This window comes from Giraffa tippelskirchi, chromosome 13 (assembly GCF_054371585.1).
Source record: "Giraffa tippelskirchi isolate mGirTip1 chromosome 13, T2T-mGirTip1v1.2.pri, whole genome shotgun sequence".
NCBI classification, from domain to species: domain Eukaryota; kingdom Metazoa; phylum Chordata; class Mammalia; order Artiodactyla; family Giraffidae; genus Giraffa; species Giraffa tippelskirchi.
This window is the reverse complement of record NC_137287.1, coordinates 74,726,521-74,741,082: the sequence shown is the minus strand read 5'-3', so window position 1 is coordinate 74,741,082 and position 14,562 is coordinate 74,726,521. Positions and strand designations below refer to the sequence as shown.

The following is a 14,562-nucleotide window of genomic DNA, read 5'->3' as shown; positions in this document are numbered from 1 at the left end:
CCTGCCCTCAATCCTTCCCAGCATCAGGGTCTTTTCCAGTGAATCAACTCTTTACGTGAGGTGGCCAAAGTATTGGAGTTTCAGCTTCAATATCAGTCCTTCCAGTGAACACTCAGGACTGATCACCATTAGGATGGACTGGTTGGATCTCCTTGCAGTCCAAGGGACTCTCAAGAGTCTTCTCCAACACCACAGTTCAAAAGCATCAATTCTTCGGTGCTCAGCTTTCTTCACAGTCCAACTCTCACATCCATACATGACCACTGGAAAAACCATAGCCTGGACTAGATGGGCCTTTGTTGGCAAAGTAATGTCTCTGCTTTTTAATATGCTATCTAGGTTGGTCATAACTTTCCTTCCAAGGAGTAAGTGTCTTTTAATTTCATGGCTGCAATCATCTGCAGTGATTTTGGAGCCCCCAAAAATAAAGTCTGACACTGTTTCCACTGTTTCCCCATCTATTTCCCATGAAGTGATGGGACCAGATGCCATGATCTTAGTTTTCTGAACGTTGAGCTTTAAGCCAACTTTTTCCCTCTCCTCTTTCACTTTCATCAAGAGGCTCTTTAGTTCTTCTTCACTTTCTGCCATAAGGGTGGTGTCATCTGCATATCTGAGATAATTGATATTTCTCCCGGCAATAGATTTTTGTAAATTGTTCATGGATCTATGTATATGATTTAGCCACTGCACAACTCTTACTCATATTGTTAACTGATTATTATTATTTTTTTTATGGACAGTTTTGTTGGGATTAGTTTGCTTTCCAGCCATCAGACCTGTCTCTGGTGATCGACTCTGATAACCCGCCTTATTGTAACTTTATTTTTTCAATTAAATTTTTTCTCTCTCTCTCTTTTTTAAAGTATTTATTTAGCTGCCTGGGATCTTCTTTGCATCAGTTCAGTTCAGTCGCTCAGTCGTGTCCGACTCTTTGCAACCCCATGAACCGCAGCATGCCAAGCCTCCCTGTCCGTCACCAACTCCCTGAGTCCACCCAAACCCACGTCCAGTGAGTCGGTGATGCCATCCAGCCATCTCATCCTCTGTCTTCCCCTTCTCCTCCTGCCCTCAATCTTTGCAAGCATCAGGGTCTTTTCCAATGAGTCAGCTCTTAGCATCGTTACATCATGTGAGATCTTTTTTGGTTGCGGCTCATGGACTCTCTCGGAGAAAGCAATGGCACCCCACTCCAGTACTCTTGCCTGGAAAATCCCATGGATGGAGGAGCCTGGTAGGCTACAGTCCATGGGGTCGCTAAGAGTCGGACACGACTGAGCGTCTTCACTTTCACTTTTCCCTTTCATGCACTGGAGAAGGAAATGGCAACCCACTCCAGTATTCTTGCCTGGAGAATCCCAGGGACGGGGGAGCCTGGTGGGTTGCCATCTATGGGGTCACACAGAGTCGGACACGACTGAAGCGACTTAGCAGTTAGCATGGACTCTCTAGTTGCAGCATGTGGGTGGCGTGTGAGATCTTAGTTCCCTGTCCAGGGATCAAACCTGCATCCCCTGCATTGCAAGGCAGATTCTTAACCACTGGAGCACCAGAGAGGTCCCGTGACTTTCTTTAAATAGTCTGCCTCTCTTACTTTATCCCCAAAAGTATTGAAATGCTCGGTGTTATAAGTTTATGCTTCTGTGCACAAAATAAGCATTCTCTAAATGCTGGTTGAAAGCGTGAACGTCATCCCACCCAGATAGGTCTGAATGTTAATTTCCTTTGCTTTTAACTACGGTGGGGATGGGGCTGGGGATTCTATAGTTTAGGAAGAATATTAGCTGTAAAATTTTTTTTCCCCTTCTCTTTGAATGGAGTCTTTAGCAAACAATTCACATGTGCACCAAAAATCTGGGAGAGGCTGGGTAAATTGAATGTGGGGTTATTGTTTGTGTCCACAGAACAAAGCCCTAAATCACATTTAGCATAACGTGTGGTTTTAAATTGGACTGATTTAGCAAGGAGAGCGAAATAATCTCTCATCCTGTCAAAAAAGGCGATACCTTCGGACCAGCATTTAATTGCATTGGCAAAGTAACTTCGGGAAAGTGGCAGTAATTCTGGCTGCATTATTCTTGGTTTGTGGTTAAATTGAGATCATCGTTTTCTCCTGGTTGCCCTAACTTTCTTTATTGCTCTTCAAGCTAATCAGATGAATGTGGGGAGAGAAGCTTAGTGATAGCTGGAGGGTGAACGGGGAAAGAGTGAGGTCTCTGAGCAGGGCTGTAGTCCTCTGTCGATTTGCACTTGACACACTTCAGGGCCCAGGTAGAGAGAACAAGTAAATGAACACCTCTAAATCCAGCAGGCACAGTCGGATGAATTTCCTTGTGGTCATTTATGCAAAGTGAATATGATCCATTCCTGAAAAAGTATGTTATGGAGGACCACACCTAAACATGTGCTTTTGTAGCCAGATCCTACAGGTAGGGCTTGTCTGCATTCCTCTTGGCACTGGGGAGTGAGGTGCTGGAGGAATTACCAGTTGCCTCCATGATCCCATTAAAGCCTACCTTTTTATTTCCATCCCCACAACCAGCCTCTTTGGTAACCACTTCATCCACGCCTTGCTCATTTTCCATCTGGACCACTACCTCTTCCCAGCTGTCTTCGTTCAGATTAATTCCTCTTCTCCACAACCCCGTCCTCTAGTAAATGTCGGTCTCTGAACTTACACCAACCCTCTAAAAGTAATCAGGTCACCGATACCTTAGACATTTTATAAAGCTGAAAATGATGACTCAGCTGTAATGAGCTCTGTGCCTGCCGCCTTACTTCTGCTTCTCTGGGAGTTGTCCACTGGGGTTCTTGGCATGGCTGTCTTTTGATATATCTCAGGTGTCTGGGGACTTCCCTGGAGATCCAGCGGCTAAGACTTCACACTCCCAATGCAGGTTTCCCAGGTTCGATCCCTGGCTGGGGGACTAGATCCCACAAGCTACAACTAAAGATCCTGCATGTTGCAACTAAGGCCTGGTGCAGCCAAATAAATTAAGAAAACTAACAAACAAAAACCCGAGATGCCTGTCTGGAATGTTACACACACTTTGGCCTTGGTTTTCAGCAAAGTTGTCCCCAGGTTCTCCAGTTTTCTGGAGCATCCTCCCTGGAGGAGGATGTTGAGATGGGAAGAAAATGTACTAACCTAAGACTTAACAGTTTATTCCGTGGTACCCAAGACCTTCGTCCATAGTTTCAGTTACCTGAATATTTTGGTATTAAGAGCTTACACGAGCCGTGAATGAGCTGGTGGCCAGTAACATGTTTGTGGAGAGACTGAATCAGCAGATGGGATACATGAAGTACAATATATTCAGTGTCCTGCTGCTGCCAAGTGAGACTTAGTATTTTTGAGGTAAAGATGCCTTTGGCTTTTAAATTTGTATTTGCAAGTATATACTGTAGGGAAGGGGGATGCTTTCAGCTCCCCAGTCGCTTTCTTTAACCTTTGATATGCACATTCATGTCCACCTCTTGCTACTGAACTGGTTTTTCATATGCCTGAATAATAATGCGGTAATCAGTTGCTAATCTGATACAAGGTGTGTGTGTGTGTGTGTGTGTGTGTGTGTGTGTGTGTGTGTTGATTGAGATACAAAGGCAAAAATCAGAAACTCGGTAGGTTGACTGTTTATCACTTAAGATTGAATTTAAACATCATTGTGATTTAGTCAAGTGTTAGGAGGACAGCTCTTCAGATAGATTATTTAAACAGCTTGATGATACATTACTCAGGAAGGGATTTTGGAGTTTGCTGACTTTCTTTTGGAGATGTGAGGCAAGTAGAAGGAAGAAAACAACTGGACTCAGTAGACATTACATGATTTAAAAAAATAAAATTTTACATCTAGGAGAGTAAATCCTAAGAGTTCTCATCACAAGGAAAAACATTTCTTTTGTATTTTTATGAGATGATAGATGTTCACTAACCATATTGTGATAATCATGATGTAAGTCAAAGACACCTGAAACTTACATAGAGCTGTATGTTGATTATATCTCAATAAAACTGGAAGGAAAACAAATGTAGAAAAAGAAATACAGAATGCTCTATAATGTTCGCTTAGAGACTGTTCATGGCACAGATTTTCTCTTCTGCCCTTTGAGGAAACATTTCCATGTGAACTGGTGTTGAGCTACTACCTAAGAAACTACCTACAGAAATTAAGTAAGATATATATATATGTGAATAAGGTGATTGTGCTGGAGTTTCATCTTTCTCTCATTTGAAAGGAAAGCAAAATGTGTTGCTAGCATTCGCTGCCAGGGCGAGGTTCCTGCGTTCACACTCAGCGTTTCTGTTTCCACAGCTGTGCCACCAAACATAGCAGAACTAAAGAATCTGGAAGTGCTTAACTTTTTTAATAACCAGATTGAGGAGCTGCCCACGCAGATCAGCAGTCTTCAGAAACTCAAGCATCTGAACCTGGGGTGAGTCTCTTGGAGGGAGAAGGAAACAAGAGGAGGAGGAGCTGGAAGCTGGGGTGCAGGCGGGAGCGAGGGAGGGTTTGCCATTTACAGGAGCAGCAGATCTCTAATTTTTTCCCCATGTTTTAGGTTTTTAAAAAAGTTTTATTGTTTTAATACATCCTTTCAATGGCCTACATTAGCGCAAATGTGTCTGTGTGCTAATTGAGAAGCTAATTGTTGGTGTAATAAGGGAGTTTATTTTTACTGTATTTTGTTTCCAATAAAATTTTATTTCCGTTATGTTGCCCGAGAAGGAACCCATTTGCATAGCTAGCTTGAACCGTACAGGCCAGTTGTAATATGGTTGATTTTTTCCTCTCTGTATTGAGTAGAAATAGTGTCCAAAGCACCTTCCTGCTATGGAGGGGAGGATATGTTTCCTAACACTACTTCATTGATTCTTAACAATTTTTCCTTTTTATATTTGAGCAGTTATCAGTCCTGTATCTGTCTTAATACAAAGGTGAAGAGAGGAGTTTTGATTCAGCTGAGGTTACAGAACCAGGTTGCAGTGAATAATAGTAATACTTTGTGTTCTTATGTTGCTTTACAGTTTTCCGAGTCCTCATACCAGTGTTTGACCCTCTTAACAGTTGGGAATGGGGAGGGGCAGGCATCACGGATTTCATCGTATAGAAGGAAGCCAAGCCTTTTCCAAGAGGTTAAGTAGCTTGCTCCTGATTGTCCCTCAGGTTAGTGGCTGAGCAGACAGAGAACCCCACTGTCTGTCAGACACCATACGCGGCCCCCAGAACTTGGACTTCCGAATTCCAGCTTCATTGTTGAGCTGTTAAAGGAAACTGCCTGCTCCAAGCCTCATCCTCCATGTAAAGTAATGTATCATTAAATTTTAGCCATAAACACTGTGATTCAGTTAGTGATTTACATGGAGTGGCTATAGGAGCTGGCCAGGTATTTGTCAATTTACTAGGAAGCAGTCGTGAAAAAAAAAAAAATCGTTCATGGACTGATTTTTAGTTCATATTTTTCCACCGGGAATCTGGTTAGACTCTCTTCATTTGCTATTCACTCCAGTTGAGAGACAGTTTTTGTAAGACCTGTGAGCATTCTTTTCTCATAATGTCTGAGAGGAAGTAGGGTTTAGAAGAGGGGAGAAGTCACCTAATATCAGACAGCTTTCTCTTACAAATAAGGAGACTGTACCCATCTGGCAAGCCAGAAAAGAAAGGCTCCTCTGTTTATATCTCTGTTTTGAAAGATTGAGTCCTAATATTTCATTTGCATTTAAGAAGGAATCTAAAACAAGACATATATAGTGGGTTGGCCCAAATGAACTTTTTCGCCAACCCAATACTAGACATGTATTCTTACTATTAAATTCTTCATCATTTACTAAGTGAGTTGACATATATAAGGTACAAGAGAACCACCTAGGTCTGAGATGGCGGACAAGTTGACTTTCATTAGACCTCAAGTCTCAGTAAGCGCTCATTGTAACGCATCGTATAAATGACACACGTGTAGGTGCCATGATAATTCCTAGGTGGACCATAAAAGGTCAAAAAGTGGGTGGTGGCCCAATTTCTGGAAATCCATGCCCCTTACCCAAAATAGTTGGGATAATCCTCCCATTCATTGGTGTATGAAATTAACCACCCCAATAAAAACTGATAACCCCATACCCTGGTGCCTCTTGACTTCTGAGATGGATGGCCCACACTCTTGTCTGTGGAGTATGTATCTCTCTGAATAAACATTCTTTCACCTAAAAAAATGGTGCTAGGAATAGTACCTGGCACATTTATCATCATCATTTTATTTATAGATTCATTTATCTTGGGACTATGTAAGTGCCTTTTCTACATGAGAGCCTTGCTCGTTTGAAGATCAGTGATGAATGTCACAGCCTTAAGGATGGGAGCAGAGCAGCTGTCAGTGAGCAGGGAAGTGTGCAGCTGGATCGCTGACCAGTGGGAGGTTGTCAGGTGACAGTGGGAGAAAGGGGCCAGGAGCATGTTAGCCTATAGGTGAGATTCTTGGGAAGATTCCTACAAGGGGTAGCATTAGAGCTGAGACTCCGATACGGAGATGACTGACAGGTAGATGGACAACATCTCTGATTGTGAGAAGGACTTATTTAAAAGCTCAGTATGTACGTACAATGGAATATTACTCAGCCATAAAAAGGAACAAATGTGAATCAGTTGTACTGAGCTGGATAAACCTAGAGCCTATTTGTTATAAGTCAGAAAGAGAAAAATACATATTAACATATATCTGGAACCTAGAAAAATGGTATTGATGAACCTGTTTGCAGAGCAAGAATAGAGACACCAACATGGAGAATGGACTTGTGGACACAGCAGGGGAAGGAGAGGGTGGGACGAATTGAGAAAGTAGCATTGACATATAAACAGAAACTGGGCCACCATCCACTTTTTGACCTTTTATGGTGAAATAGGTAGCTAGTGGGAAGCTGCTGTATAACACAGGGAACTCAGCTCCATGCCCTGTGATGATCTAGAGGGGTGGAATAGGGGTTGAGGTGGAAGGGAGGCTCAAGAGGGAGGGGACATATATATAGTTATGACTGATTTGTGTTGATATATGGCAGAAACCAGCACAACATTGTAAAGCAATTATCTTCCGATTAAAATAAACTAAGAAAAGATAAAAAGCTCAGAGCATCACCTGTTCCAGGTGTTGCAAGTTTCGTGGTGTCCTGAGTGTAAAGTGTAAGGCAGGAGGAGGTGAGGTAGGAGATGAGGCCAGGCAGAGAAGCACAGGGTCTGCTGTGCATTCGATGAGTGTTTCTTGAGCTCTCTGTTCAGGTGCTGGCCATCCAGCCCTCAGGGAACCTATAATTACAGTTGGGGAAACAGCCTGTAAATAAGTAAATGTCCATTGTGGCAGGGAGTTGAGTGCTAATGGAGGGCCTTGTGTGTCAGATAAAGGAGCTCTGGTCTTAACCTGTTGACCATTGGGGAGTTGTCACTGGGAAGTGGTGGGTAAGATGATACTTGTATGAAAGATCACATGGAGGAGAAGTTGGATGAAACCCACCAGGTTAGCATTCCTGGTGAACCAGGGTAGGAACAGTGGAGGTGGGGAGGGATTTTATATGAAAAGTAGATACAGGTATACAAAAGCAGATAGAAAATTCATGAGGCGGTGCAGATGGGATGGTGGAGCTGAAATAGATGTATAGAGAAAGCTTTGGGGAGGAGGGAAGGGGCCTAGGTTTTTTCGGTTGAGTTCAAGGTGCTTCAGGACAGAGTTGTAAACTTTCCTTTTTCATCGAACACTTGTGAGTTGCCTCTGTCGACTTTGAAGCTGTTTTGCATTTTTGGCTCTTGCTGATTTATTGATTGTGTAACACTCTCTGGATTTAATTACCTAGCTGCATGGATGGGGTTGTCAGAGTTTGAACCCAATTCCTAGTTCTCTGGGAGAGGGATTAAGATAGGTTTCTGTAAATGGTACTTTCTTCCTCAAATGGCATGAAAAATTGTATCTGTGCAGCGCTGGTTAAGGCAAGGCATGGAAGAGGACTCAGAATAAACAGACCAAAAAAAAAAAAAAACCACACACAGCAGAGCAGTTAGGCCACATGTAATCCAAACTTCATGTTCAGCCAGAAGTTGATTTTGAAGTTTTATATCCAATTTGCTATTTATTCTGATGATCCCAAAACCAGAGAGGATTTCAGGCCATCTGAATAAATACAGGGAAGCCGAATGATGCTCTTCATTCTTCCATTGTGTCATTCATTGTGCAGAGTTATTTTTATTTTATTAAAAAATGTGAAGTCACATAGGTTACACATTGGTAATTATTTTGGATATAACCTCGTGGCAAGAGCATCATGCCAACTATTCTGGGATAACTTTTTGTTGCTATGTTGCTGGGCAGGTAGGATCTTAGTTTCCTGACCAGAAATTGAGTCCCAGCTCCCTTCTTTGGAAGCATGGAGTCTTAACCACTGGACCACCAGGGAAGTCCCTGGAATAACTTTTGACCTTTTGACCTAGTTAGATGAAGGAGCTTATCTTATGAAGATTTAGAAGTTTTCACTGAGCACAGTGTTGAGTGTTCATGGATGTGGTTTTTGTTTTGTTTTGTTTTTTTGCTAAGTGTGTGAGCAGGTCACTGTGGAGGTGAGAAAAAAATCTGCCTTTCAGGCAAGAAGGTTTTATTGAATCAGGAATCTTCCCAGAGGACCTCTGGATATCAGTGTTCCAAAACAGAAGTGTTTGAATGGGCCTTCCTGCAGCTTTTGAAGAGGAAAAAGGGGAAAAATGCCAGACATCTTTGACTCTGGTTTTATCAAGTTTTCCATCATATGCGGGCATCTTCCCATTTCCATATGCGTTTGAAAAATGTTCACCTGCAAACAGAACTTAAACCATTGGGCATGGTTGAGTCATAAGCAGCTTTATCTTCTAACACCTGAATTGATTGGAGAGTAAGCAGATGGGGAAGCCATCCTTCATGGTTCAGACTCCATAGCAGTCTCCTTAGGCGAGCTCGTCTCTTTGAGGCTGAGTCAGAATTTCTCTCCAGCTTCCTGAAAAGCAGATGTAGTTACAGCCATCATTTCTTGAGAACATACCTGGGAGCCAGAAATTGTTTCAGGGGCTTCCCATGTCTTCTCTCTCCTCTTTCTAGTGGTCCTTCTGGGGAGGTATCGCTCTCCTCATCTTCAGTCAGTTCAGTCGCTCAGTCGTGTCCGACTCTTTGTGAGCCCATGAACTGCACCACGGCAGGCCTCCCTGTCCATCACCAACTCCCGGAGTTTACTAAAACTCATGTCCACCGAGTCAGTGATGCCATCCAACCATCTCATCCTCTGTCGTCCCCTTCTCCTCCTGCCTTCAGTCTTTCCCAGGATCAGGGTCTTTTCCAGTGAGTCAGTTCTTTGCATCTGGTGGCCACAGTATTGGAGCTTCAGGTTCAGCATCAGTTACAGCATTCATCTTACAGTTGAGGAAATTGGGTCTCAGAGAAGCTGAGTTACCCAAGGCCGCCCAGTCAGTGAGTGCTGGAGCTAGACCTCCACCCTAGCTCTGTTCTGTCCTCTCTGGGCATCCTTGAGTGCTGGAGCTCTCAGGGGATGCCCTGAAAAGAGGCAGCTCCCATGTGTGGATGGAGATGGATGGAGATGAACCCTGCAGGGAAGGCAGCACCGACACCCGTCAGTACCAGGGAGCCAAGGAGTTACCCTTTGTGTGCTGGTGTCCTGAGGAACAGGTCCTGTGGCTCCCGATGTTGGTGGTAAGCTGAGTCGACCCCGCTTTCAGACCTTTCCGATGCATTAAGTTAGGGCTTCCTTTCTGCCCTCTGGATTAGCAGGTCCAGTGCTATCACTGCTGCCGGCTGCAGGGGACTCAGCTGAGTCCCTGACACCTTGAGGAGGATTAGTTTCTTGCTCAGGGAATAAAAAGAACCTGCAGTTTAGCAGATTCTTGACATGCACAGGTGGACAGGCTTGGGCTTGCTCTAGGCTGGAGAGTGGACGAGATCTGTCTTTTTGGTGAGACTCCTCTTCCCACGAAGAAAGTCTGAAAGTGGATTTCTTACACCTTATGTTTCAAAAGTGTACTTCTGGGTTTGGAAAGAAAAGCTTTTATTGGTCATTTTCAAAAATGGGTAACTCAGAGCAAGATTTAAGGAAGGAAGCGCTTGCTGTATACTTCTGTGACTTTCTCACTGTCTCTGATTTCTTTCCTTCAGTTTACTCAGCATCCTCACGTGGGGATCCAGGAATCAGGGGTGCCTTGGCCTCCAGGAGTTGCTGGGGGCTCTTAGATACCTGTCATTCTCATCAGGAAAGTCAGAGGTCCTTGGTGCTAAACCTGTGTTAAGCTGACACTCCATTGCCATGTTCCGGAGATCATTATCAGTGCTGTCCTGCCTGCATTTCAGTTTTGGAGACCCCAGGAAACACTTGACACAGGTGTGCTTCACAAATTGTGAATTCACAGAAAATATCAATTATTAGGGCTTCCCAGGTGGCACAGTAGTAAAAAAAAAAAAGGAAAACCCACTTGCCAATGCAGGAGATGTAACAGATGCAGATTCAATCCCTGGGTTGGGAAGATCCCCTGGAGAAGGAAATGGCAACCCACTCCAGTAATCTTCTCTGTAAAATCCCGTAGACAGAGGAGCCTGCTGGGCTCCAGTCCATGGGATCGCAAAGAACTGGACACAACTGAGCCGAGCACAGCAGCAGCTCAGCAAGTTGTGCTACAGGTTAATTTGCTAACTGTAAAGTTAACCTAAGAGTTCATACCCATCAAGAGGTGGGCATCACTTTTTTTCTAGGTTTCTCTCTGCTCTCAGCTGTTTCCTACAAGCCCTGGTTGATGGGTTTGAATAGGATTGTGTGTCATGTGAGAAGGATCGGGGTCTAGAATTATGTTTGGTGTCACTGTCCCCCCCCCTCACCTTTCAGTATTTGTCAGCCTATATTATTAAAATTTTTTTTGAAAGCATATTTTAAGTGTATTCAAAGGGAATAACATTAAGAAAAATAAGAGTCTTACAAATGGAACATAATAGAAAAATATTTTTCTTAGCTTTCCTTAGCTTTCATTGGAGATGTGTTTGTGTATGTGTGTTTTATTTAAGGGCTTCCCCACTCCAGTACTCTTGCCTGGAAAATCCCATGGACGGAGGAGCCTGGTAGGCTACAGTCCATGGGGCCGCTAAGAGTCAGACATGACTGAGCGACTTCACTTTCACTTTTCCCTTTCATGCACTGGAGAAGGAAATGGCAACCCACTCCAGTATTCTTGCCTGGAGAATCCCAGGGATAGGGGAGCCTGGTGGGCTGCCGTCTATGGGATCGCACAGAGTCGGACACGACTGAAGCGACTTAGTAGTAGTAGTAGTAGCTGGTGGCTCAGATGGTAGAGAATCCACCTGTGATGCGAGAGACCCAGGTTCAATCTCTGGGTCAGGAAGATCCTCTGGAGGAGGGAATGGCAACCCACTCCAGTATTCTTGCCTGGAGAATCCCAGGGACAGAGGAGCCTCAGCCATGGGGTCATGAAGAGTCGGACATGACTGAGCAACTAACACTTTCACTTTTTACATATATATTTAACATTTTTCAATTGTGATACAAAATATGCATAATGTTAAAAGTATACCATGTTTACGTTTCTGTGATTCAGAAGCATTAAGTGTATTCCCATTGTTTTGCAGCCTATCTCTAGAAGTTTCTCATCGTGCCATATTAAAACTCTATACCCGTTAAACAATTCCCCATCCCCCTCCTCCCTCCACACCCCTGGTCCCTGGCAAACTTGATTCTAATTGGAGATGATACTGAACTACTATTAGTAGTTGCAAAACAAAACAACAAAAAGTGATTTTTTTTTTTTTTGATCTCCCATTGGGAGGAACAAGCAAAATCAAATAAAGCAGAAGTCTGAAAACTATGAGACTTCACATGTATCTTCTGAGTCTTATCATTGCCACACTTATAAAGAAGTTTTTCTCTAGAAGGACAGATATTTTGTGATGTGTTTTTTTTCTATGTAAAACAGTGTTGGAGCACCACCACTGGAGAAAGTGACAGCTAAGGCATTTTCAAATGTTTCATGGACTTGTAGACCACCTGGCTAGAATTACTAGGCTAGTTAAAATAACATAAAGTAGATGGGATCATGGCTGGGTTTTCAGCTTTGAGCCCCTCACAGGTGACTCTGAGACTCAGCACACAGAGGTAATCTGAGTAGTCCATATACGTACATGTTTTGTGTGTGACATCTTATATTTTTACCCCCAACAACAGCATGAATAGACTAAACACTCTGCCTCGAGGATTTGGATCGCTTCCGGCTCTGGAGGTCCTTGATTTGACTTATAACAACTTGAATGAAAATTCTCTTCCTGGAAACTTCTTCTACCTGAGTAAGAAACTTTTAATCCTATAAATCTCCTTAAAGTTGTTCTCTGCATTCTAAAAGGGAAATTTATTTGCCAGGTCCCAAACTCCAAGAGAAATTATTGGACATATATATATTTTTTTCCTTCAGATTCCTTTGAATGTTCCCTCATAGTTCAGCAGTATGTATATTTGATAAATCGTGATCTAAAACCATTGCACTCAAGTGGACTTGGTAATGTCATATTAACTTTATGATAGAGATTTTTGCCTAAATGAGATCGTCTCACATTTAGCTAGAGAGCTTGACTATCTTTGTAAAGAACATGCAAAAAAAATTATATATATTTATATATATGTATAGTCTGTGACTTTCTCATGTGTTGCTATTAATTCTTTGTAAGCTTTTTGTCCAAAAATATTCCAATGAGTTACTTATAAAAATATACATTAATAAACCACTAACCGAATTTTAAACATTTCTAGCCAGGATTCTTATAAGACTTGAAAAGTATTCTCATTGATATAATCTGTTTTATCTATAGCATATCATCAGACACTAAGAAATCATCAGTCATAGATGAACATGCTTTATCCTCTTATATGCAAACACATTTCTTCCTGCAGATGCTTGTGAAAAGCAGGAAAAAGTGATTTTTCCGAGAACTCATAAAATATTTAGGAGAGAGTTGTTGTTCTTATGTGAATGTTCTGTTTTTCCAAATAGTGACATAGTTGGCATCCAGAAATTCTGGTTTTTCTGAGTTAGTCTCTATAAAGTTTCATTTTTTTTTTTTAACCTTCCATATATACTTTATCAGGGCTTCCCTGGTAGCTCAGCTGGTAAAGAATCTGCCTGCAATGCAGGAGACCCCAATCCTATTCCTGAGTCTGAAAGATCCCCTGGAGAAGGGTTAGGCTACTCACTCCAGTAATCTTGGGCTTCCCTGGTGGCTCAGATGGTAAAGAATCACCTGCAGTATGGGAGACCTGGGTTCAATTCCTGGGTTGGGAAGATCCCCTAGAGGAGGACATGGCAACCCACTCCAGTATTCTTGCCTAGAGAATCCCCATGGACAGAGGAGCCTGGTGGGCTGCAGTCCATGGGGTCGCAGAGAGTCGGACACGACTGAGACTAAGCACAGCACAGCACATGTTCTTTATCCCAGACTTGTCAGGCCCGTGAAACCAACTTGAACATGTTTTCTTGGGCCATGGAGAAATTGTTTTTCTTACATCTATTAACATACAATTCTGATGAATTTTAAGACATTAGAATGTAGTTGAATACATGTGAACAAGTAAAACTACATCTAATTATACTCCCTCTTTTTGGTTAAAGATAAAATGATGCCTCAGGGTTTTACCCTTCAGTGGTTTAGGGACTGATATCCTTGTATAACATTGTGAACAAATTTCTGCCTAAGTTAGGGTTTTCTCTGTTTTTAAATGCCACTGCATTATTTTAACTCCTTCATCTTCATTTATTTTTGTGGTTAAGGCTATAGAAACAAGTAGTAATAATTAGTCTGATGATGGAAGCAATGAACTATGATTCTGACCTCCATCACGAGAAAGCCTTTTGGGTCTTTATTTTTTGACCTAGTTCTCTTTACACAACCGAGCCCTTTTGCCCTGAGTGTTGATATAAATGACACAGTGGTTTTCTTGGTTTCATTCTTGATGCAAATCGAGCCATATAGGTGAATCAGAAGTAATTGAAGAAAAATAGCTATCTTTTCTGAAAGCATATTGAAACTCTGTGCCAGAAGCTGCCAGTGCCCATGAGTTGTTAATTATATCAGTCCTCTTGGATATAGATATTTTCCTGAACACACCAGCTACACAATAAGCCAGTAAATCTAAGTTTGACCTGCTGGTTATTATCGTGAGCCCTAGGTGTGTCACAGGCTTTTCACCACGCCAGGGTTATTAATCAAAGCTGACTCCCACGTATTGATCAGACCTCAAATGGTGGGGTTCCATGCCACCCTGTTTATATATTGCTGTTTAATTTGCAGCCACCCTGCGTGCACTCTATCTAAGTGACAACGATTTTGAAATCCTGCCGCCAGATATCGGGAAGCTCACAAAGTTGCAGATAGTAAGTAATTTATCTAAATTCTTAGAAAATCAATTCACTCCTACAGCCCTTGTAGGAGTGGAATCAAGGCAATTTGAGCCGGAGTATGGTTTGTTTTGCAGGAATAAAAGCCACTGCTCCCCGAGACCGT

The 14,562-nt window shown here is 42.6% G+C and overlaps 1 protein-coding gene across 1 annotated transcript in view; it reads left to right on the top strand.

Annotated features, from left to right (window-relative positions):
• The window catches only part of RSU1 (Ras suppressor protein 1), a 200,971-nt gene that overhangs the window by 43,980 nt on the left and 142,429 nt on the right, over positions 1-14,562 (top strand). Inside the window, exons 4-6 of the mRNA XM_081553626.1 lie at positions 4,314-4,434; positions 12,236-12,354; positions 14,350-14,432. Of these exons, the coding sequence (XP_081409752.1) occupies positions 4,314-4,434; positions 12,236-12,354; positions 14,350-14,432 (323 nt within the window). The remainder of the gene's footprint in view (positions 1-4,313; positions 4,435-12,235; positions 12,355-14,349; positions 14,433-14,562) is intronic.